Source organism: Serinus canaria, chromosome 2 (assembly GCF_022539315.1).
Source record: "Serinus canaria isolate serCan28SL12 chromosome 2, serCan2020, whole genome shotgun sequence".
In the NCBI taxonomy this organism is placed as follows: Eukaryota; Metazoa; Chordata; class Aves; order Passeriformes; family Fringillidae; genus Serinus; species Serinus canaria.
In genome coordinates, this window is record NC_066315.1 from 128,118,499 (window position 1) to 128,140,851 (window position 22,353).

The 22,353-nt window shown below is 39.0% G+C and overlaps 1 protein-coding gene across 1 annotated transcript in view; it reads right to left on the minus strand.

Annotated features, from left to right (window-relative positions):
* Positions 1-5,934: 5,934 nt before the first annotated feature.
* RAD54B (RAD54 homolog B) overlaps positions 5,935-22,353 on the minus strand; it is a 63,410-nt gene continuing 46,991 nt past the window's right edge. Inside the window, exons 8-15 of the mRNA XM_009086887.4 lie at positions 16,687-16,894; positions 16,028-16,167; positions 15,281-15,571; positions 13,716-13,891; positions 11,310-11,571; positions 9,925-9,991; positions 9,426-9,626; positions 5,935-6,762 (exon numbers count right to left, since the gene is read on the minus strand). Coding sequence (XP_009085135.3) covers positions 6,536-6,762; positions 9,426-9,626; positions 9,925-9,991; positions 11,310-11,571; positions 13,716-13,891; positions 15,281-15,571; positions 16,028-16,167; positions 16,687-16,894 — 1,572 coding nt within the window. The 3' untranslated portion in view covers positions 5,935-6,535. The remainder of the gene's footprint in view (positions 6,763-9,425; positions 9,627-9,924; positions 9,992-11,309; positions 11,572-13,715; positions 13,892-15,280; positions 15,572-16,027; positions 16,168-16,686; positions 16,895-22,353) is intronic.

Below are 22,353 nucleotides of genomic sequence, written 5' to 3' on the forward strand. Positions count from 1 at the left end.
TGAGAGCAGCCCATGGGGAGCAGGTTTGCTGGCAGGACTTGTGACCCTGCAAGGGAACAACCCTGGAACAGCCTGTTCCTGAAGGACTGTACCCCAGGGAAGGGACCCACTCTGCAGCTTATGGCAAGGACCATTGGAGCAGTCTGTGGAGGACTGTCTCCTGTCGAAAAAGGAGTCGAGTGTGAGCAGTTCTGCCTCTGAAGAGGAAGGAGAGGCATAAACAACCTGTGATGAACTGACTGCAAGCCCCATTCCCTGTCCCCCTGCACAGCTGGGGAGAGGAAACTGGGCGTGAAGTTGAGCCCAGAAGAAGTGAGGGTGTGGGAAGTTATTTTAAGATTTATTTCTCATTATCCTACTTGGAATTTGCTTTGCAGTAAGTTAAATTTACTTCCCCAAGTCAAATCTGTTTTGCCCATGATGGCAATCAGCGAGTGATTTCTCCCTGTCCTCATCTAGACCTGTGAGCCTTTTGTCATGTTTTCACACCCCTGTCCAGCTGAGAAGAGTGATAGAGCAGCTTTGGTGGGCACCTGGTCTCCAGTAAGGTTAACCAACCACAATGAGCACTTACTGAAGGCAGAATGTGAGACCAGGAATCAAGGAGTCCATTACAGGATCTGGAGGAAAGATCCTGTAATCTCACTCTCACTCCTTTCATCAAACTCAATCCTTCTTTCTGTTTACTAGTGGTATCTGGTTCCAATCTTGATCTTTATATTTTTTTTACCTTTTGTGCCCACACATCCTGCTCAGTCAGCAGGTCACCATTTAAGCCTTTGTTTTCCCAGTCTTTGTCCTCTCTCCCATCATCTCCTTGCTTTTCTGAGTCCCCTCCACTTCCTTTTCTCTCTCCATGACAACCCTGATCTCTCCAGTTTCCTTACCCCAAACCACCTTGCCTATAGTGTTACTGCAGTGAGTGACATGGATCTTTTTTCCTCCTGGAGGTGCATGGGATGGCTGATTTAGAACATGGATGAGACAGTTCCTTGCTGTCAACTGAGACACCGTGCCCTGCCCAGCAGAGAGCAACTGGAATCAAGAACTGCAGAAAGAATCTCTTGAAACAACTCTGGTCAGACTGCACTTAGTCACTCTGTGGGATGTGGGGCATTCAGGGCCTGATCACTGGTAAAAGCTCTGAGGAAATGCAGCTTGCTCAAACTGATAACACTTTGCAGCTCTGAGTCTAATAAAAGCCTAGTGTAGAAGAAATCAGGGGACATTTTAGCTGCTCAAAAGAAAGAATATTCCTACTGCCTGTTTTTTTGCAAATATTTTTAAACTGGTGCAGAAACTAAGGGGAACAGTGAAAAACATGTTAGTGCAGAAGCCATGCCTTTTCCTCCTATTTTTTCCCACCTCTATTTTAAGTCCTTATCCAAACTATGAAGGCAAGAAGGCATTTCAGCAGAAGGGTTTCCAGTTCTGGAATAAGGACAAAACAAAGTGTTTTCTTCTACCCTGTCTTAGGAACAGATCAGATATTTTTGCTGAAGGTTTTGATGCAACACAAACATAAATCAGCCTGGCAGCAAAAAAAAAAAAAAAAAAAAAAGATGGGGGGGGAAAAAGAGGAAAAGTTTCATAGTAGCAAAGGAAAGAGGAAAGTGGTGTATAGCAGGAAGTGTTGGCCAGCTTTAGCATTAGGAAGTACTGTTAACCCCTTCTACATTTGTAGTACACACATCAAATGTGACATTAGCATGAACACACAACTTAATCATCTTAACTCATTAATCATCTACTTAACTCATTGCTTTGGGAATTGAATTCAGATCTTGGGTCTGCAAAGTTTTGGCTAAGCCTTGATTCCTGCACAGAACTCTGACTCAATGAGGCTGTGGAGACCTGTCTTCCCAAGCCACCTACAAGATGAAAACCCCATCAAAGGCAACATGTTCCAGGTGGAAGGAGGAAATTTCAGACTGCACTTCTATTGTTGGGCAAATTTTTCCCCCAAAAGGAACCTTGAAAAGTCAAGGGTCAAGAGAGAACCCACTATTACGTTTCATAACTCACACTCCAGAAAAATAAAACCTGGGCCAAGGTAGGGATAAGTGAACAGAAGGAAAAGATCTATGACTAACTGACAGAAAACACTCAAAAAGCTAGCTCACAGGGGCCCAGGCTTTTGTCACACTGACTGACATTTTGCCTACTTGGAAGGAAATTAATTAGAGGAGAATGAAGAGCATATGTTGTCAAGTGGGTGTAAATCAAACTAAGCAAACAAAGGAGTACAGGGAGAACTCAGACTGACATCAAGGCTGAGAGAGAGGAAAAGGCTGGAAGCAGCAACCGCCACAGAGATGGGCACATTTTCTCCAAATCTGTTTATATTTCCCCACGTTGATGAAAAGCTGAGAGAAAGGTAGCAGCAACAATGCACCTGAGAAGGGAAATTTCTAGCACAATACTCACAAGCTGGTTGCAGTGTTCAGGATTACTTACCTGGTCCTGACTGGTGCTGCTTGAGCAAACATGTACCACCCTGCAGGAGTGGAACACTGCATCACACATCCTAAGCCCTGTGAGTACCTGTGCCTACAAAAGCAGTCTTGCTTTTGTACCAAGGAAAAGCACACAAGGCCATGTTAAAAATCATTCTCAATTCAGCTTATTCTTCAGTTACTCCATAAAGCTCAAAGTGGTTTTTCTCATTGTTCTTTATAGCCTTCCCAGATCTTCTGGCCACAAACACATAATTTATTTAAGCCACACATAAACAACTGTGATTTACGTCAACTTTTCATTCAATGGAAAGCACATGAAAGAACGACTTTCCTTCTGTGTGTTGCTTGCCTGCAACGGCTGGAACACATCTTTCCAAATTCCTGGTGGTAAACCCAAGGAGTTGTCAAAGCTTGTTCCATATTTGGTATTTTAAGAACTTCCCATGAGCTTTTTCCATTACAGAATCATTCAGTCACCATTTGGCACCTCTCTGTACCAGATGACAAGTGAAAGAACTTTGTGACCTCTGAAAAAGACAGACCCTTAACTGGACTTGATGTCAACCTCCTGTCAGAGTGCAAGACATATCTATGGCAGTTGCCATACAAACTTGAATTTCACCAAAGTGAATGGAGTTATAATTCAGCTTGTTATTCTTTAAGAGAATAATGATTAAGGGTCACCATCTCAGTGACAAGAAAACTCATGCCAAGATGGTTAAAAGCTGAATCAACAAAAACAGTCACATGAAACCCATTAAAAAAACTCTGCTGCAGTATACAGAAATAAATAAAACACCACTCCTTCTGCTTTTTAAAATGAGGGTTGGTCTCAGGCAGGAACACGCAGTACACTTGTCTCTCTGGCAGCATGCCCTGTACCAGAAGTAATTGAAATTCTCCAAAATCCCCTCCTCCCATCTAAGACCTGGCAAGGAACAAACACAGTATGGATTGCTGTATCTGAGGGCTGGCTGACAGGCCTCCCTGCCCAGTGTGATTCAGAGACCTGCAGCAGCTATTCTAAGATTAGCAGTCCATTCCCTAAAGAGTGTGTCTTCCTGATCTCTCTTCTGACAGGGTAAGCACTCCTCACTGGGCCACTGGTGAAAACCAGCTCAAATCAGTGTTATTGCAGGGAGTGCCCTAAAACAGTCTTGGCTCAGATGGAGCACACCCTGACCTGATAAGCCTCAACATCTCACACCTATAAAGGCACTGGGGTGTTTAGCTGGCACTGAACTCACCACCTGCTGCCCCAGGCATACCTCTGTACTGGTCTCTGTACTGTATTATAGCACTAATAAATGTCAAATATTGACAATCTATGCTTGCCACTGTGCTTACACCTGTAGTATCTGCTGCTCTTTGTGTTGCAATGAAGAGGCAATTTGAGACCTGTTGTTAGGCAGATTTGTCTGGCTCCTTGGCATCTGTCCACAAGAACTACCATTAGGTGGATTAATGCTTGCCTCCTTCAAAAACTGGAAAAGGCAATCAAGTACATTAATTAACACCTGGTTTTTCAAGCATTGCAGTAGAATACAGCCATTGCTTCAACATCCTTTGCCTCCCCCTTTCTGCAGAACAAGACTGTGATCTAAGACACTGATGTGTGAGACCATGCAACATAAATTACATAGGGTTCTAGAGCTGGCAGCACTGGCAAGGAATCCAGGAGCTGCATTTGAGACCATCTGCTAGACCAAGTATCAGATCCTCCTGATATTTGTCTTTCAGCACCAGCCACCTTCCCCATTCTCTAGGGTTTCACACTTGTTAAGAAAAAGGGCAACATGGCACAGCTGGAGACTCAAAATCCCCAATTCACCTTGCCAGTCAACAGTTAGATTAGGGTAAATTCACCACAGGGACTTTTCCAAGGAGGCACTTCTCTCCTGAGGGTGAAGGAATTCACATGTCCACTTGCTGCAGTCTGTATGGAAATGCTGATTATTATACTATGATAAAACATGAGCAGGATGGGCTGGTCCCACTATGAATGCTCTTGCAGACTCCTGTGAGAGAATCACAGATGGCACAGTAAATTAGAGTCTGTATTCATGCTTCCTATCTTTTCCACAATGTATTCTTTCAGTAAGAAACATAATTTTCAGGATAAACAAATTTTCTGAATCAGATTTTCAATCTGCATTACGTGTAATGCCATGTGCAACCTGTTGCTGGGATAGTTTTGTCTTACCCACACAACCAAGAAGCACATGCATTCTTCCACCATGCCCTGCAGTCGTGACAGGTGAAGGGGGAGGCACACTTGGCTGGCAGTGACACACAGGGTGGATGCAGGAGGAGCTGTCCCCTGAGCATCACCTTGCAGCTGCCACTGCCAGAGGTCTGGGGCAGCTCAGCATAGCTGGGCACCGCCAGGGAATTGTACTGCAGCTGTGACTGGCATTGTGTGTGTTGGTATGGGCTGCTTTGGCCTTCTTGACCTTGAAGCAGCATTACCTACTGTGACAGCATCAGCAGAGAAGGCCAGCACGTGCTACAGCAGACAAGGACAGGAGAGAACTTACAGAGATTTATGGGCAGCACAGATCTAAGTATCATCAGTCTCAGATAATTATTAATTACAATAACCATCCTTATACAGGGTGCCTGGAATCTCCACCTTGAGATACAGAGCTGCAAACCTTGTCCTTACTAAGTGAAATAAGCTGTGTGAACTTTGTCTGACAGCAAATGGGCACCACAGCAGCTGGATAAGTGTGTGGTGTAGAATGAGCCACCTACACTCACAGGGTGTAGAATGAGCTCTTTAGCCGCCAGCCTAAAATGTTATTTAAACTCTCCCTATTAGCATAATTCTAATTATTACCAAGAACACAATATCCATGCCAGAAAGATGTTTAGAATTCACAACTTTCTCAATCACTGTCTCACTTTGGTCTTCATTACTTCCAGGTGTCATCCCACATTAGAGTAGACGGAAACTCAAAAACCCCTCTGAAATAAATATGGATGGCAAAGAGAGGTCAGTGCACATGGCTTTCAAGTTCCAAAACTGCATCAAAATGCAAGGAGGATGTCAGATGATGGGTTAGGATGGGCTGTGAATTCAATGCCAGTGTGGGGAAAGAGGAAGTACTAACAATAACACAGAGAATAATTTTAAATGCTTCTGAAATTTGGTTGGGTAATTAGGCTCTGTTGCCACATATACCATATATCATCATATCAAACACAATGCAGGATATTATGACAATGGAGCTCTCTTCTTGCTAAAGGTCCTTCATATTCTGTAAGTTTGCAGTATTTCTGAAAATTATCCATTCTTCTGCTCTTGTGGGTATTTCAAAGTACTTCACTTAAAAGCTACAAACTGATTTTGAATGCTTATGTCTTCAAAGAAGGGTAATGCAATCATTAAAAAACATACCATAAAAATGCTCAGTACTTCAGTCTGGCAAAACACATTCTTAAAAGGAGATAACAAAATGAAGATAATCCTGTATTAGGTATGTCTGAGAAATAAAGTTTATTTTCCCAAGTAAAAGCAATAGGAGAATTTTAGAATATTGTGAAACGGTATGAAGCCGTGCCCTCAGAATTTTGGACATTAGTGACTATTGCTCTGAATTTCATTAAATTGTAAATTCAACAGAAAAAAAACATCTACCTTGTTATAAAGCTGCATTTATACAGGCACATAATATTGTTACAACAAAATCCAACCAGAGTCTTGGTATATACATGTATATAGCATTGTCTAATTTATAAAATTTGGCTGATGAGTTGCCAGCTTTACAAGCAATAAATTATTATGATCAAATGAAAACTATAAATCAAAGTAGACTTAGAGTAGTAATGTCCATAAAAATTAATGTGCATATATGATATCAAAGGAACAAAATACTGGAAAACAAAGTTTGTTTTAAAAATCTGTATTATAATTACAGCAGGTATGATTAACTTAGTAATAACTGTAACTTTGTATAAACACCAGGAGTCACATTTACCCAGAAACCTCATGGGAAACACACAAAACAGAACTGGGCAAAAAGAACAATGGGTAACTGCACATCAGTTGACAAGGAGGATGCAGAAAAAGACACTCAAGTTTTATTAGGTGGGGAAGTAGGATTGGTTACATTCTGGAAAATGAAAGAAACATTTTCTTTTATCCTTTCAAGGAAAGGATCAGCAAGAGTCTGATGTTGCCCAGAGAAATGCTTCCATTGCATCAGCTGTGACATGGAAAGTGGCTTCTTTGATTTAGGCTTCCCATGGTTTTGTTCAAGCTGGCAGCTTCTAGATATGGGAGGCTTTTCTGAGGAAGTATCTGAAAAAAATGATGCAGTAGACTAATCAGAGAAAACTAAGAAAATTTTAGACTGAATCAATAAGACAGCTGGTGATAACAAACAAGAGAAAATAAAACAGCACATATAATCATTTTGTTCCCACAAAATCCAAACACATACCCACAGTAAGAGAGGGAAGGCTGCTTCTTGCTCAGTGATTGAAGTTATCAAAATTACCACATGCTAGCATAAAGACAAATCCTTTTACACATGGATGGGAAAGGAAATATCTTGTTTGCCAACTTCCTTTCCTCTGTCTTCCTAATTCTATGACATTTGGCCTGCTCTCATTCTTTGAGCAAATCTGAATCTAGATGTATGTTGCAGGAAAATGCACGCTAGCTTCAATTTCTTCCCAGAGGAATCACTCCAGCCAGCTAAGAATAATTTGAGTAGCTGTTTCATTGACTCAGCACTCTAGAGCTGTACAGTCTGTACATCCAGATTGTGCCAAGTTGTTCAATATACACAATACTGTATATCACAGTAAGGAAAAGACTATTCCTCTGAGATTAATTCACTTTTAAGAGAGGATCCTAAAGCCCCAAACAGTATCAGGTCATTGCAGTGCATGTCACACATTGATGGCTTTACAATTCACCTGACACATGGGATAAATGAAGAAATAATTTTGTATGAGAAAAATTGCATCAGTACTGTTACTGGTTTAAAACTTGTCATCCAATATTTTCATAGCAGTATTATGTGCTTGTTAGGAAAGACCAGTGATATGAGCAGCATGACTCAGACTATTCCTGGTATTTTTAAGTTTCTGAGAGCCTATAAAGATTCATAAACTTTCCTTTTGACTGACATATGATGTTTGAAGTAGACTTGAAATTCGTTTTTTTACTGGCCAGAAGAAAATTTAGAACAGATACATTTACAGATTCTGCCATCCTAACTTCTAAAGTACATTATGATCAGGTAAAACAACAGGCTTGTAACTTTGTAGCTGATGTGAAGGGCAGCAGAATAGCAAGCAACCCATCTGCATGATCTATGCACAGGAAATATCCTCCTCTCAAGACCCCTGCAGTTTTCTAAAGATCACCCTAGTGTGAATGGACCACAGGAGACGATGGCTGTGAGAACTGTATTATATTGTTTGGCTCCTCTTTAGTTTATCTTTTGAATCATACTTGCTAGAAATGGAGGAGACAAACCATTGGAAGTTTTTGGCTTTTCTGTACAGCAGAATCTGTCCCTAGTAACCTGGAATGTGGTTCCTTGATGCAATAATTTAACAGTTTTCTGGTTTTGGAAAAGGCAAAGAGACCAGCTAGTGGTAGCTGCATTCTGGGGTGATCAAACTGAAGCCCATGACTCAGAACAATTTGACTAGGGAGACAATGAGCCAGCTTGTCCTCTGCTCTTTAGGAAGTCAAACCTTCCCCTCTATCATTACCACCACTTAAGTCTAATAATGGCCTTCAGGCTTTTCCTTGATCTACTGCCAAAAGGTTTTGTTCACTGGGAACAGGAACTATCCTTGAAAAAGTCACAGAACCCAAGAGGCCAATGTTGTGATTGAATTGATGAAACCAAAGTATGTCCAAAGCATAAGGTAAGAATTCAAGATGTTAAGACAACTGCAAGCTGCTAAATAAAATTGCAAGCACCAGTGTTCATCACTGTAGCAACACAAAATTTCTCTGGATTTCTGCAGTCCAGGAGCCACACATGCCTCTCTGCATACCACTGGGAAAATGTGGCCAACATTTAACTCAGAAGGTGCCTTTCCTACACAGATCCTGTAATAGTACCTAAATGGAGGATGGTGAATTTAGAAAATCACTTGTGAAGAAACAGAAGATCTAATTTTTCAATCATTAAAGAAAGATTTAATGATGATTTAATCAGCATATAGAGCAAAAATAAAGGAGATACTTAAATTCTTATGTCTACAGAAGCTCTGTGCTATCACTAGCCAAGTCTTCCTCATTTTGGGTAGAATGAGATGAGAAAGAAGTACAAGTCTAACTTATTACCTGGAAATGTGCAAACCATCAAGCAAAAAAGAATTGGGTTTGCATTACTTATTTTCTTGCCCTTGTCTATTGAGAATACACACTCTTGTACCCATTTCCTGAGCTCTTTCTCTTGAGGTTTCTGTGTGCATTTAGAAGACATCAGCATTGGTACCACACTATCACTCCTGTAAATAATGTACATGGATATTTCATGCCCCAAAAGAGAAACAAACCAAGGCAATAGACACTCTTTCCTTTAAGAAACAAGATGAGCTATAAAAACTAAAATGGATAAGATGCAAACATAACCTATGATATTTTTTTTTAATCCAGTTTTGATCTTAAACCTATATACCTGTACACAGCAAGGTATGAAAACAACTGTGATATGTCAGAAGAACAGGAGACAGGTCCCTACAGAAAGGATAGATGTGAATATTTGCTACTTGCATGATAAATGTTGTGGTTGTTACTGCAAATTAATCTTCTCCCCCTTTCATGAAGGACTCCTATGGATTAGATAAATCAGCCAGTGGGTGGAAGATTCCATAATGAACCTCATTATTTCAATCCTCTTTTACTGAGAATCAAAGTTTTCTCCAGAGACAGACTATATATAAAGAATGGATTCCACAGCAGTGGCCAGAGATAATGAAAAACAAACTCACTTTGATGGTCAACCTTTCCCATACAGTCACACTCAAGCAAGTCATGAGTAACACAGCTGGAATCTTCATGTAGAGTGAAGAGATTTTTAAGCTCCTCAATAGAAAAATGTGTGTGCTCAGATGTCTTGGACAGGTCTACAACTGCCCCGGAAAGGTCTTGTTTGCTGATCTGTCTTTGATAAATTTTTTCTTCTATTGAACCTGTATTGAAAAGAAAAACAGATGAATTGGGATAATTTTTGACCAGTATTTACAAAGAAGTCAAATCCATTTCTTGATAACAATATACATAGGAAATGCTAAATCACTATTTTTAGTTATTTAAGAAAAAGCAAAGCAAAGGCAAGTGAATCAATGGGATATCTCCATCTTAACTGAACTCAGAACAAATATATATTTTTAAAGACCAAATTATTTCCAAAACCATTCCCTCTCTTTCTTTTATGGACAAAATGTCAACATCTGTCTCACTCTGGGTAAGCAGAGCACCATCTCTGACCTGTGGTTAGCAGCCTGTAGATATGGACAGAATGTTTCTGACCATCTCTCCACACTCTAGCCATTGCCTGAGGAAAGCAAGAAGATGAAGAGCATTAACAGCCTGTTATACAAGGATACTTCACTCAAGCTTGTAGCCTTCACTGACCAAATTACCAGTTCTGCCCACTTCTTCAAAGAGATGTTGTCTGGATAATGCGTTCCCCAATAACTCTCTGTGATTGTTTCTATAAGTTTTCTGGTATTAATTGTAAACAGTTTTGAAACTATAATTTACTTTCTGCCATTTATTCTTCCCTTCCTTACTGTACACTTAAGTAGGAAAGTAGGTGTTTCAGTTATTTCCTGAAAGAAATTCCCTCTTCATATTTGTTTTCCAAGCATTAACAACTATTTAATATTTCAGGAACACTGATCATTCTCCCCCATCTCCAAAATTGCTTTTTTTCCACAATATGTCTTTAAAAGTTACTTTTACATTTCTGTTGAAATTATAAAAATGATTGTTTGCACCTCTTTTATTTCTTAAACAAACAAAATGGGAAACTGAGTACTGCTCTATGATCTTTTTTTGGAAAATGCATGGGTTACACCTACATCCTCAGTACAAACACACACAATAGGCTTGCAGTCTCTGGCAACCTGTAGCAATTTTGTCTGATTTATCAGTCTTTTCCAAGCAACAAGACAAGTGACCACATGAGGGTACTAATTCACCCTGGGAAGAGGAGCAAGGGCTTATTTCGGTATTAAGGACACAGCATTACTTTACAATAAAAAGGTTCTTACTGAGTTCATAAAAAGATTTTTTTAATTGTCATTTTTAAGGACTATTTTAACTGAAGACTCTTATGCCAACTAAATAATCCCTTGAGGCCAACAGTGCCTTTACAAGAATAGCAAAGCATTGGCTTTCTTTTTTTTCTTTTGGCATCACTGCCATGTGATTTTCTCATTCCTGCAATTCTGATCAGAGTCTCTCCCTTTTTCTCAGGGACTACAAATCAACAGCAACATTTGCTATGCAATCTCATCCCATTTTCTTTTCTTTTTTTTTTTTTTTTTTTTTTTTGGAACATAGCAACTCTGCAGATAAAAAGACGTCAAGAGACAAAGAGGATACATGACTCACTCCTCCAAAGAAACTAGAATTTAATCTTTCTATTTTTTACTGCAAGAGGGCTTCTACTGATCCCAATATATATAATATGACAGAGAAATATTTCTTCTTTTCTTCTCAGGAAGAGTTTCCCCTCATTGTTGTACTTGTGCAGACACAATGTGATAATTGGTAGCAGTAAGACACGTAAAGTCAGGCAATTCAAAATCAGTCAAGAATTCATTTGATGCCCATCCCAGCCCACATGTACACAGCTGTTACCAGACCTGAATATCTGTAGCTGGGTTCCAGTCAATATCATACAGGATCAAATGAGATGCTCCAACCAGGTTCAGTCCCACTCCACCAGCCTTTGAACTCAGCAAAAAGATGAAAGCTGGGCTGAATTTGCTATTGAAAGTATCCACAATGTGTTGTCTCTGGGAGACAGGAGTATGGCCATCAAGTCTAGTATAGGAGTATCCATAATGTTTGCATACATCTTGTAATACATTTAATGTCTGAGTGTAATTGGATACCAACACAACTCTGTCAAACAGCAAAACAAAGTCATCAACCTAGACCTTGGTAAAATTTAAGTCCAAACACAAATCACTGAAGACATCTAAGAAAATAAAATGAAGGTGAAAAATTACACATCAACTCTGGGTTACCTTTACTTTCTACAATATAAAACATTTCCAATTAATTAGAAGTACATACCACATCTGGATGCTTTATACCCACTTTCAAGCAATCAAGTGTTAAATAATTAATGACTCCTTTTGCAACAGAATTTGCATAAGAACCAGTCACAAAGATAGATTTCTTTTTTAATCTGTTCATACAAAATAACTGTTGTTAAGACAGCATTTGCAGAGGATGTTGCAGGAGCTAATAAATAATATATATATAAAACTCTACTTACTGAAAAAGCTACTATGAATTTCTACAGAAAACTTCAGAAAATTCTAACAAAAATCATAATGAAAGCCAAGTAGGACAGCAGAGATGCTTTCCTACATTTTATGGCTGAAAAGAACAGGTATGAAGATTAGTGAAAGATAGACACTGAATTTTTTAGAAAGCAAAATCAGTCTGATCCCTTACAGTAATTGTCCAAGCTATGTTGGTATATTTTCTCTGAAATTTTGTCTAATTAGGTTTGAAAGGTTTGAAAATCTAGCATTCCTATATCCTCCCAAATATTGAAGATGATTCTACAAAGTAGACAAATATCTTTTGAATTTAAGCTATAAGTAAAAGAACAGGGCATTTTCTGCCAGATCTCATTTGCAGGTCTTTCGTCATCTAAACTAAATGAAATATATTTCATTTTTTAAAAAAGTAATGATACATTTCATTATTTTTAAAAATAATTGTGATTAAAACAAGTTTTTAAGAACTAGACAACTAATTTCAGGGGGAAATAAAAATATTAACATTTTAGAAGTGGTTTAGAATATTTTTATTATTACACTTTACAGCTGAACTACATCCATGACCTGTTTGTAAAGACTTTGCAAGACTTATTTTTTTTGTCAATCAATATAAGATTCACAGCTTTGTCTGCATTCAAAAATAGAATATAAATTTCAGATTAGGACTGGAATTGAGTCTGTATATTGCAAAAACTATTCAGCACCAACGAAAGCAGAGAAACCAAAGAAAAATAAACATGAGCTGCACTGAAATAATGCAACAAAACTTAAAGGCATAAAGTAATGTCTCAACTCAGCAGCCCCTAAAGTACTGCTACAAAGGGATAAAGGTTTTACTGACACTCCTGGTTTTGCTGACCTACACAAACTAAGGCCAGTACATTTAGATATTCAGCTGTCACTGGTTTCAATGGATGCTAAGTATATAAACTCCAGCCACAGGCTCAACTTTCTGATTTGTGAAAAGAAAGTATCCTCAGATTCCATTACATCAGTGTCAAGAGATCTGCTGTTACTTCCCACTACTGAATTACAGTGTGTCCTATTCAAACATCACTTGAAATAAAAGTAGAAGTTAAATACTTTTGGAACAGTTGGGCTTTAAGGCACAAGTCCATTAAAAATTATCCTGGGACACCAGGTCGTGTGAGATTCCCACAAATCAGCAATTGCACAGAAATTAATCATGTGCATCCTATTACCACATGATAACCAGAAGTTTTCCTACAAGTCAGTGGCATCTACCACAGGGGAAATTAGTGGTTGCTGGGCAGGTTCATCTATTTAAAAGGGTCACCCTGAACTTTAGAAAAGGCAGCAAGCAGTGAGCAGTTAAGCACGATTAAAGAGGAAATAACTTATAATCTAGTAATGAAAATACTTCAGTGCAATTTCATAGATTAACACATCTTCTCATGAAGATACAAAGAAATGGAAAGCCTCTGCAAGTACAGGGTGCAGCTCAAGGGCTGTAGCAAACTATCTTACTTGCTTTACAGTGTAAAAAAAACCAACAAGTATCATTACCTGGAAAAAATATGAAGAGCATCTTTAAAAACTATGTCAGCTGCAAGTTCTAATTTCACAATTTCACAAGAAAGCCAGGACTACAATGTTTAAATTAATTTGGCACCCCTGCAAACAGCTGCAATACCTTTATTTTGCATGTTATACTCCCATGCATTTGAAAAGCAAATCAAAATCCAGAAGGTCACTCCCATTACCTCCCTTCTACCTTTCTTTCACACTTGCCTTTCAGAAGAGTTGAGCTCATGGATTGCTGCCAACAACTTCACCAGCACCTGCAATTTTCCTGAATCAGTTTCACAGAAAGTGTCTGAAGTATAATCTTGTGGGAAGACATCTATTACACCTTCATAGAGGCTGGATTCATCATATTCCTCAGACACAGGATCACAGCTTTTTTCCTGTTGAAAATTAAAGGATTAAAATTCCATATCCCCTCTAACATATTTTTTTTAAGATTGCTATATTTTTATCACAAAGACAAAAGGAGGCATAAAAAGCTGTCATAAAGCAATGTATTATGTGAGCATGAAAACCTTCCAATATGAGATTGAAAGCAAAGTTTTAAAATAATTATAATTTTAGTTTACATTCTCTAATCTAAGACATTGTTTGAAGCTAAGTAGAAAGTTGAAATACTTAAAACTGAAAAATGTGTACAGCTTCTCTACTTAAACAACCACACAAATGTATTTTCACACTAAAGATATATCTAAACCTTGGGAGTGAGGAGGAAATCAATATATTGTGTATTCTTTCTAAATCCCATAATATCTTATTATGAAATTTCCCAATCATTCACTCTGTTTAGGAAAATACTGTCATTAAGATTCAGTTATACTACTAGAAATGAAGAAAAGCTGGCAAGCAAAACCAATAAAATAGTAGAAACACAGGTAATATTTTGCTGTACTTGGAAAATCAATGTTTCACAGGGAGGAAAAAGCCAGACCACTCAAATGCCAAAACCACAATGGCAATAAATGATTTGCACATACAGTCTTCTCCATCCCTATATTTAATAAAGGCTTGTGGTTTTACATAAGAAAGGTTTCTAATGCTTATACTATGAAGTAAAGGCAATGAACTTTACTTGGCAGCGTTGAAATCTACAGGGATACTGCACTGTGCATATTCCACCAAAGTCATAAAGCACATCTTTTAAGAAAGATTTCTATTCCCACCCACCTTACTTGGGCTTCTGCTAGTGGCCATAGAAGTTACTATTACCAAGTTCTTACTGTCATACTATTTTCCTATAGGAATAAAAACATTTTTTAATGCACAATCCCAGGAAAAGTGGTAATGGAGACATCTAGTACCACTGACTTCTTGAGCCTGCAGCTCCCAGTGTCATTAAGCTTGAAACAGTGAAAATATCATGTGGACAGGGAGGTTTCAGAGAAACCAGCAGGCATACTAGTAATACTAGTAATCTAGACTAGTAATCCCTAGTTAACAGTGCTCTTTGTAAAATTCACATATATATATTTTTACAAATATTCAGAGACAAGGTTAAGATGGAAAATACACTAAAAAAGAGAAAATAGCATAAGGCAATAGGGAACTGGTGAGATACTCTTCCTGAGCACATTCGGATTTCCTAACACTTGTGCTTTTGAAAGCAGACTTCCTAGAGCAAGCTGTATGTAAGAGTATGGAAATGACCTTAAGCAACATGTACACTGATAACCCAGTTTTAGTGACCTATGTCTGTTGAAATGACTAATTGCAAGCACACACTCCCGTGCAAATAGATACCTAAACAGATAAACAGATAAAGCTACAACCTTTATAGCTTTAAACAGAAGACATGGATGATTGCAAAGCTTTTTCAGAGCTCCTATACATATTAGGTGGGGACTATTTTCCAGCCTGCCTTGCAGACACGATGTAATAACACGAGAACTAAGCAGTTTTCGATACAGTTCAAGTTGCAGCGCTGTTGGTCGGCAGAAGATTATGCTCTCCTTTTTGGGGGGCAGGAATTTATTTATAACTTCCTGTGTTCTTCTTAGAATAAAGAGTCCAGTGAGGCGTGTGAGTTCTGCTGCTCTTTTTTCTCCTAATTCCTTTTCCTCCTAAAAGAATAAAGCACAAAATTAATTATAATCTTGCATTTCATCAGAACAATGTTCTGTATTATTTTAATTAGGTATTTAAATAACCTTTTAAAAGTATGATACCACTTTCTGACATGGGACTGTAATGACCAATTCTTCTCCAATTAGTACCACTGCATTAGTTCTATGTCTGGTTTCTAAAGTCTTAAACAAAGGAAAATAATATCCCAGATGACATCCAGGGCTTGAATTATATTCTAGAATTTCTCGAGATGCAGTGAAAGCACACAGACGTTGCAATGCTGTAGAGAATCTAAGAATGGATAAAGTACTGTCACATGGCAATGCACATGGCTTATTGGGGAATGCAGGTGTTGGAAGCATTAGTAGCTCCAAGTTTCACTTTGCTCCACAGAATGCAAATTTCATTTTACTAAGAATTTTCTTCTATAACTGAATTTTTTAACCAAATACCTCTGTTGCTGAAGGTTCTCTAGATCTGACAATTGGTTCCTCATATATCTTTCTATACGTGGATAAAGAACTGAGTATTCCTGGATTCACAAACTCTATTAATGCATAAAATTCTTGCAAGTCATTTTGGATCGGAGTACCTTGAGAGAGGAAAAAAATAATTGTGCAATTGGTTATTTTTTCTTTAAACTGATGGAAGTACATCGAATGCAGGGGTTAATATTGACAATATATCTTGAAAACAGATGTTTTATTTCAATGTGAATTACTCCGAGTCCTGAATTGATCTAAAATTTTACCATGAATAACAAGATACTGTACTCCTAACTAAACAGAATGCAGATGTAATTGTTCTGACAAAGAAATTTAAAAAGTCTAATTCTAAATCAATTTTATTAAATAACTACAAAGGAAAACATTGAGGGTATGCAGAGTCCTGATTCTCTTACAGAAGATCTAAGGCTCTTTGCTTGCCCCTGAAGACTGACATATTTTACCTTTATGTAAAAAAAAAATTGAAATAACCAGTTTTTACAACACCTGAGATTTCTTCATTTAATACCCATTGCCAAAATTCCAACTGATCTCAAGCTTTTCTTTCACCCCAACCTAGCACTATCAACATAAAAAAAATACTAATAGTAACTATAGATACTAACCAGTAAGGATAATTCTCCTCTCACAAGACAGACTAGTAAGGGCTGCAGTTGTCTTAATAGTGCTATTTTTCAGCCGATGTCCTTCATCACAGATTAGGAGGTTAAATTCTGCAGCCTGAATTTGATCCGAAGATCGCAACAGCATCTCGTAACTGATTATCATAACAGAATAAAGTGGAGAACCAAGGAATTCTTCTACTTTGTGGTCCTGCAGGCATAAAGGAAAATACATCATACAACTATTTCATTGGAGATAATTTCCTTAAAAATCATCACATTCCTTAAAAATCCAGTGAATACAGAAATTTCTTCTCACATGACACAAGATATTTACTAACTCCTTCATGACTTCGGATTATTGATTCTTTCCTAAGTTGAGAAAGAGATCTGATACAACAATTTAGAACTTTACCACCTCATTAAAAGAAAATTTATTATTCTTTTAAGCTTTCAAATCCTCTGAGACACATTACTATGAAGGTGAAAAGCAGAGAGCTCCTGTAATAGCTTTCCACTGCTGGCATTTGGGTAAGCTTCAAATGAATAATTAAAGCCAAGATAATGAAGGGCCACAGGTAGCTCCTTGTACATTCACTTTGGATCTCAGCCTGGTAATGTCCAGTAGGAAGTTACGACAATCTACCAGAATTCTCTTTGTAGATTTTAATTTTATTGAATATTATTGAATATTATATTATATTGGTATTATTTAACCTATTAAATTGGTTCTAGGTCTCTGGTTGTAGAAGAGCAAAGTTCAGCTTGCTTGGAGATCTGGTGGGAGGGATTCTTCAGGGAGATTTCATGGAGGCCCAAGAAACTCCCAGGTGCTGGAAGTTTTTCAAGGATGTTCTTCTGGAAGCATGAAAATAGTTCATCCCCTTTAAAGATAAGGGAAACAGGTGGAGCCAGACACCCTTTGGCTTAACTGAGAGCTTCTAAGTCAAAATCAAAAGCAAAGTGCACCAGCGATGGAAATGTGGATAAATACCTGTTGAGATCTACAAGGGCATTGCCACGGCCTGCAGAGATGCAGACAGAAAAGCAGAAGCTCAGCTAGAAATTAATTTAGCCAGAGATATTAAAAACTGCAAGAAACAATTCTCCAGGTATGTAAAAAAGAAGCAGAAACAGAAGGAAAATATGGGCCCACCAATAAACAGGAGAGGTGAATTAGTCACCTTCTTTACCTCTGTCTTCACCAGCACTGCTGGGTCCCCAGCCCTGGGAACAAAAATCCAGGCTAGTTACAGACCCACCAGGGTCAGTGAAGGAATGGAGGGGGGGTGAGCTCTTACAGGAGCTCGACCCCTATGGATTAATGGGCTCTGGCATTGCCCAGGGGTATTAAGAGAGCTGACTGACATCATTGCAGGGCCACTCTGCATAACTTCTGGAGAAGTCAAAGGAAAGCAGGGGATGTCCCAGAGGACTGGAAGGATAATACCCCCATCTACAAGTCGGGTTTAAAGGAGGAACTTCTAAGTTATGGAATGAATCTTCATGGTAGCTATCACACGTCAGATGAAGCAAGGGATTGGGAAAAGCCAACACAAACTCACCAAGGACAAATTGAGCTTACAAACCTGGTCACCCTCTGTGACAAAGTAAGCTGCCTTGTTGGTATGGGGTGGGTGGACATTGCCTCCTGGATGTCTCCAAGGCTTTCAGTATGGTTTCCCACACAGATGGGCTGTGGTGTGGATGAGTGCTCCATGTGGTGGTGGGAGCTGGCTGAGGCAGCACCCAGAGGTAAATGTAAGCTGGTCAATGGCTCCCTTCAAATGGGCAGCGTGGCACAAGTGGGGTCCCCCGGGATTGCTGTCAGGCCCAGCTCTGTTTAATATCCTCAGAAAGTGATCGGGAAGAGGGGATCAAGTGCACCACAATGAAGTTTCCCAGTGATACCAAACTGAGTGGGAATGTGGCCACTTTGAAGAGAGAGCCACCCTGCAGGAAGATTGGGATAGGCTGGAGAGTGGCTAACAAGAATCTGATGAAGTCCAGCAAGGGCAACTGTCAGGTCTTGCACCTGGGAAAACATAACCCAGGTGTGCAGCACGGGCTGGGATCTACCCAGCTGGGGAGCATCTCTGTGGAAAGGGATCTGGGATCCAGGTGGACAATCAGATCAGCATGAGCAAACAGAGCTGTGCTGGCACAGAGAGCCAACGGGGTGCTGGGCTGCAGCCACAAGGGCATCACCAGCAGAGATCCAGAAGTCATTGTCCCACCCTGCTCAGTGCTCATCAGGCCACACTGGAATACTGTGCTCGGTTTTGGTCCCTGCTGTGCAGAAAAGATGTGGACAGGCTGGAGAGGGTACAGAGAAGAGCCACAGACTGGGAAGCCTGTCAGAGGGGAAAAGGCTGAGAGAACTGGATTTGTTCAGCCTTGAGAAAAGAGTACTTAGGGGAGACCTTGTGGAGGCTCCCTTTTTACAAGAAGTCACATGAAAAAGACAAGGGATAATGTTACTCCTGAGGAAGTTCCAATTGCACATGAGGAAAATGTTTCACAATGAGAATCACCAGCCATTGGAATAATCTCCCCAGGGGAGTGGTGGAGATTTGTCTGGACAGAATGCTGGGCCATCTTGTCCAGACCTGGGCCATCTTGTCCAGACAGTGCTTTTGCCAAGAAAGGTTGGACTGCATGATCCTTGAGGTCCCTTTCAAGAGGATATTTCATGATTATTCTATGATTAACTTTATTACTAGCCCTTAACATTGATGGGTTGGCCAACATGTAAAGTCACCCTGGGATTCAGAAAACAGAGTCCATAACCAGCCCCAGAAAACATGTCTGTCTACTGATAGATTTCTAATCCCTGTATTACTGGTCAGAAAATGACTGTAACCATCTCCTCTCTTATATACCCCTCAAGCCATTTTCATTCAAAAGACACCAAGAATTTTCCTGTCTATTGAAGGAAATGCACACACTAAATACTCACTGTAATGGGACAGAGAGCTTCCTCCAAAAAAGAAACAGCTATTTTTCTGTGCAGACTTGTAAATGTACTAGGGTTGTCTACCTGTCTTGCAGTAATGCATAAAACTGGAAAAATCTCCTGTGGGCATGTCCCTTACCTTTCCACTTGGCTCCAGATGCTAACTTCCTGAATGTTTCTCCCTATGTCCTAAGAGTGTTCACTAACTAAGCAGGCTATGGGTGCAGCTGACAAGCTGCAACCTCTTTATTTGTGAAAGCAAATCAGTCTAGAGCCTTAGAAGGTATTTTTATTTCCAAACAAGATCAGTTACCAAACCCAGACAACTAAGTCTGGAGCCAGATGGTGTAATACATTGTAAAAGCAGAAGAACTTAATTATCACAACCTTTAGAGCCTCCTAGCAGGTGATTCAGATGAATCCATGGGATGAATCCACCACATTAATCTCACAAAGTACCATGCAGCAGCTGAGTCCCCCACATGCTGCTCACAATGAGGCCCAGCACATCAGAGGAAGCAAGGATTAGTAAGTACCAGGTAACAAGGACATGCACACATTTTTCCAGGTGTTTGGGACTGGTCTTGAGCTTTTCTGTTGTTTCCAGGACTGTAGTTAACTGCCTGTTTTTTTCTTGTATTTTTACTGCCATTTTCAAAACAGGAACAGAAAATCTCCCAACACAGGAGCCAGAGACACAGAGGAGCCCTGTAGAGAAGACCCAATATTGTCCCAGCCCAGTATACAGGCTCCACATTGCAGCCTTGAAGACAGAGGCAATGCCTCTCTGAATTTCTCCTGGCATGGTCAAGCATCAGAAGATACCCAGGGTCCAGAAACCATTTTCTTTTTTGCACACTTTCAGGCTGTGAACTGAGATGGGGAAAGTGCTGAGGCACTGAGGAACAGCCACTAACATCCCTCCCCTGGAAAAATATCAAGTATGCAGGAGAGTTTGAACTCCTTAAAAAAAAAAAATGCATGAGAGTCCCTTACAAACCTCCTGCAGTCAAATATAATGTATTTCCTACTGTATGTAACAACAGCAGTGGTTGAAAGATGAAAAATTAAAATAAATTTACAAGCTAATTTCAAGTAATTAATTCATACTTTTAACTGGCTACAAGATATGTCTATATTATAGCCTCCATTATAACAATTATCCAAAGTGACTTGACAGATTTAAGTGCGTTGCCTGGAGCCACATATGGAGCAATTATCAATCAGTATTAGAGGTCCATAATGTCCCAGACTTCCTCTTTGAACAGGCCTTTCTTTGCACTAGTTCAAATCCAATGTAGCTGGTAAAGTGTAAATTCAAAAATGCTGACTCATAAAGCAATGTTGACCTGTAATTAATTATTTTTCCAGATATTTTGACTTCAAAACCAAATCAAAACAGCTCCAGTAGGAAGTGATACTCTGCAGACAGATAAAGGAATTATTCTCTTAAACACATCACAAACGCTTAAAATAGGAATCAACAAGACCTAAAAGCAACCTTTGTGGAGATGCCTTCATTTTAAAAGCAGTGTTCTCTACATGGCATTTGCATATTAACATAATTAAACTGTAATCACATTTTAAAAGCAGATAATATCCTGGTATTTTAAAAGGCCTGTTACTGAAGGGTTAGGATCAGTTTGTGGTGTTTTAGTGTGAAAGTGAGGAAAACATTTTAAAAAGTCTAGCAGTTCTTTGAATGCATTCCTTATAGACAAGAACTGAAGAAAATGCTGGAGACAAGCTCTTTCTTTTAAGTTATACTGGAGAAATAACAGTATGGTAATTGCTGTTTTTCCAGAGAAAATAGGTGGTAAATTATTGTGAAATACCTCATTATACCCCAGGCAAGTCATATTGTGTCTTCCTTTTGCATGACAGTGTATTCTGTGGAATTTGGGAATACAGCTGTAAAAGCTGCTGAGTGTCCCCAGTCAAATAGGTCCAATAAAATGAGTAACAGTTTTAAAGTTATTTTAATTTAAAGAAAGTGAAAGCTACTGTCATTTTGGGGCATAGTAACTGTCATCAAATTCAGGCTTTCTCCTCCCAACATTATTCATAAAAACTGCAAGAAAACGTTTAATTATCTCTGACTATCCTTTTAGGTTAAAGTGTTGCCATACTATATTTTGCCTTGTATCCATTTATTTTAGGAAATTTCATATCTCCCATCCCAACCTATATTACAGTTCCTGACAAGTCAGTTTGCTTCATTTCTACAACCTGAAACAAGTTACTAAGAAAAGAAAATAATGCACAATGCACCTATTATACATGCCTTGTCTTCAGTGGAAGATCAGCAGTTTCAAGAGTTTGGCAATAACGAAGCCAACTTAAAGAAATAATTATTGTTACAAAACTTTGTACAGTCTACCAAGAAGTAAACTTCCATTGAAAACTTCTGTTTCACCTGAAATATTCATTATTCCATTAAGGATATACAAGAAACTAAAGGCAAGTCTGGTTGCTGTAAGAATTGGATAACCTTTAGAATGAAGTACTTTTTGTTTAATCAGTCTACCTGTATGAAATTATTAGATTAAAAAATAATTTTGGAAGATAAGTATCTTCATCTTTGTTGCAAGCACGAATGGAGGTACTACAAGCTCTCCACTTCCCTAGAACTTGTGAATGTTAACACCAGCAGGAACAGCTTCACTACAGGAGGGGACAGGGATCAGCATCATCCTGCTTCTTAATAAGATTTG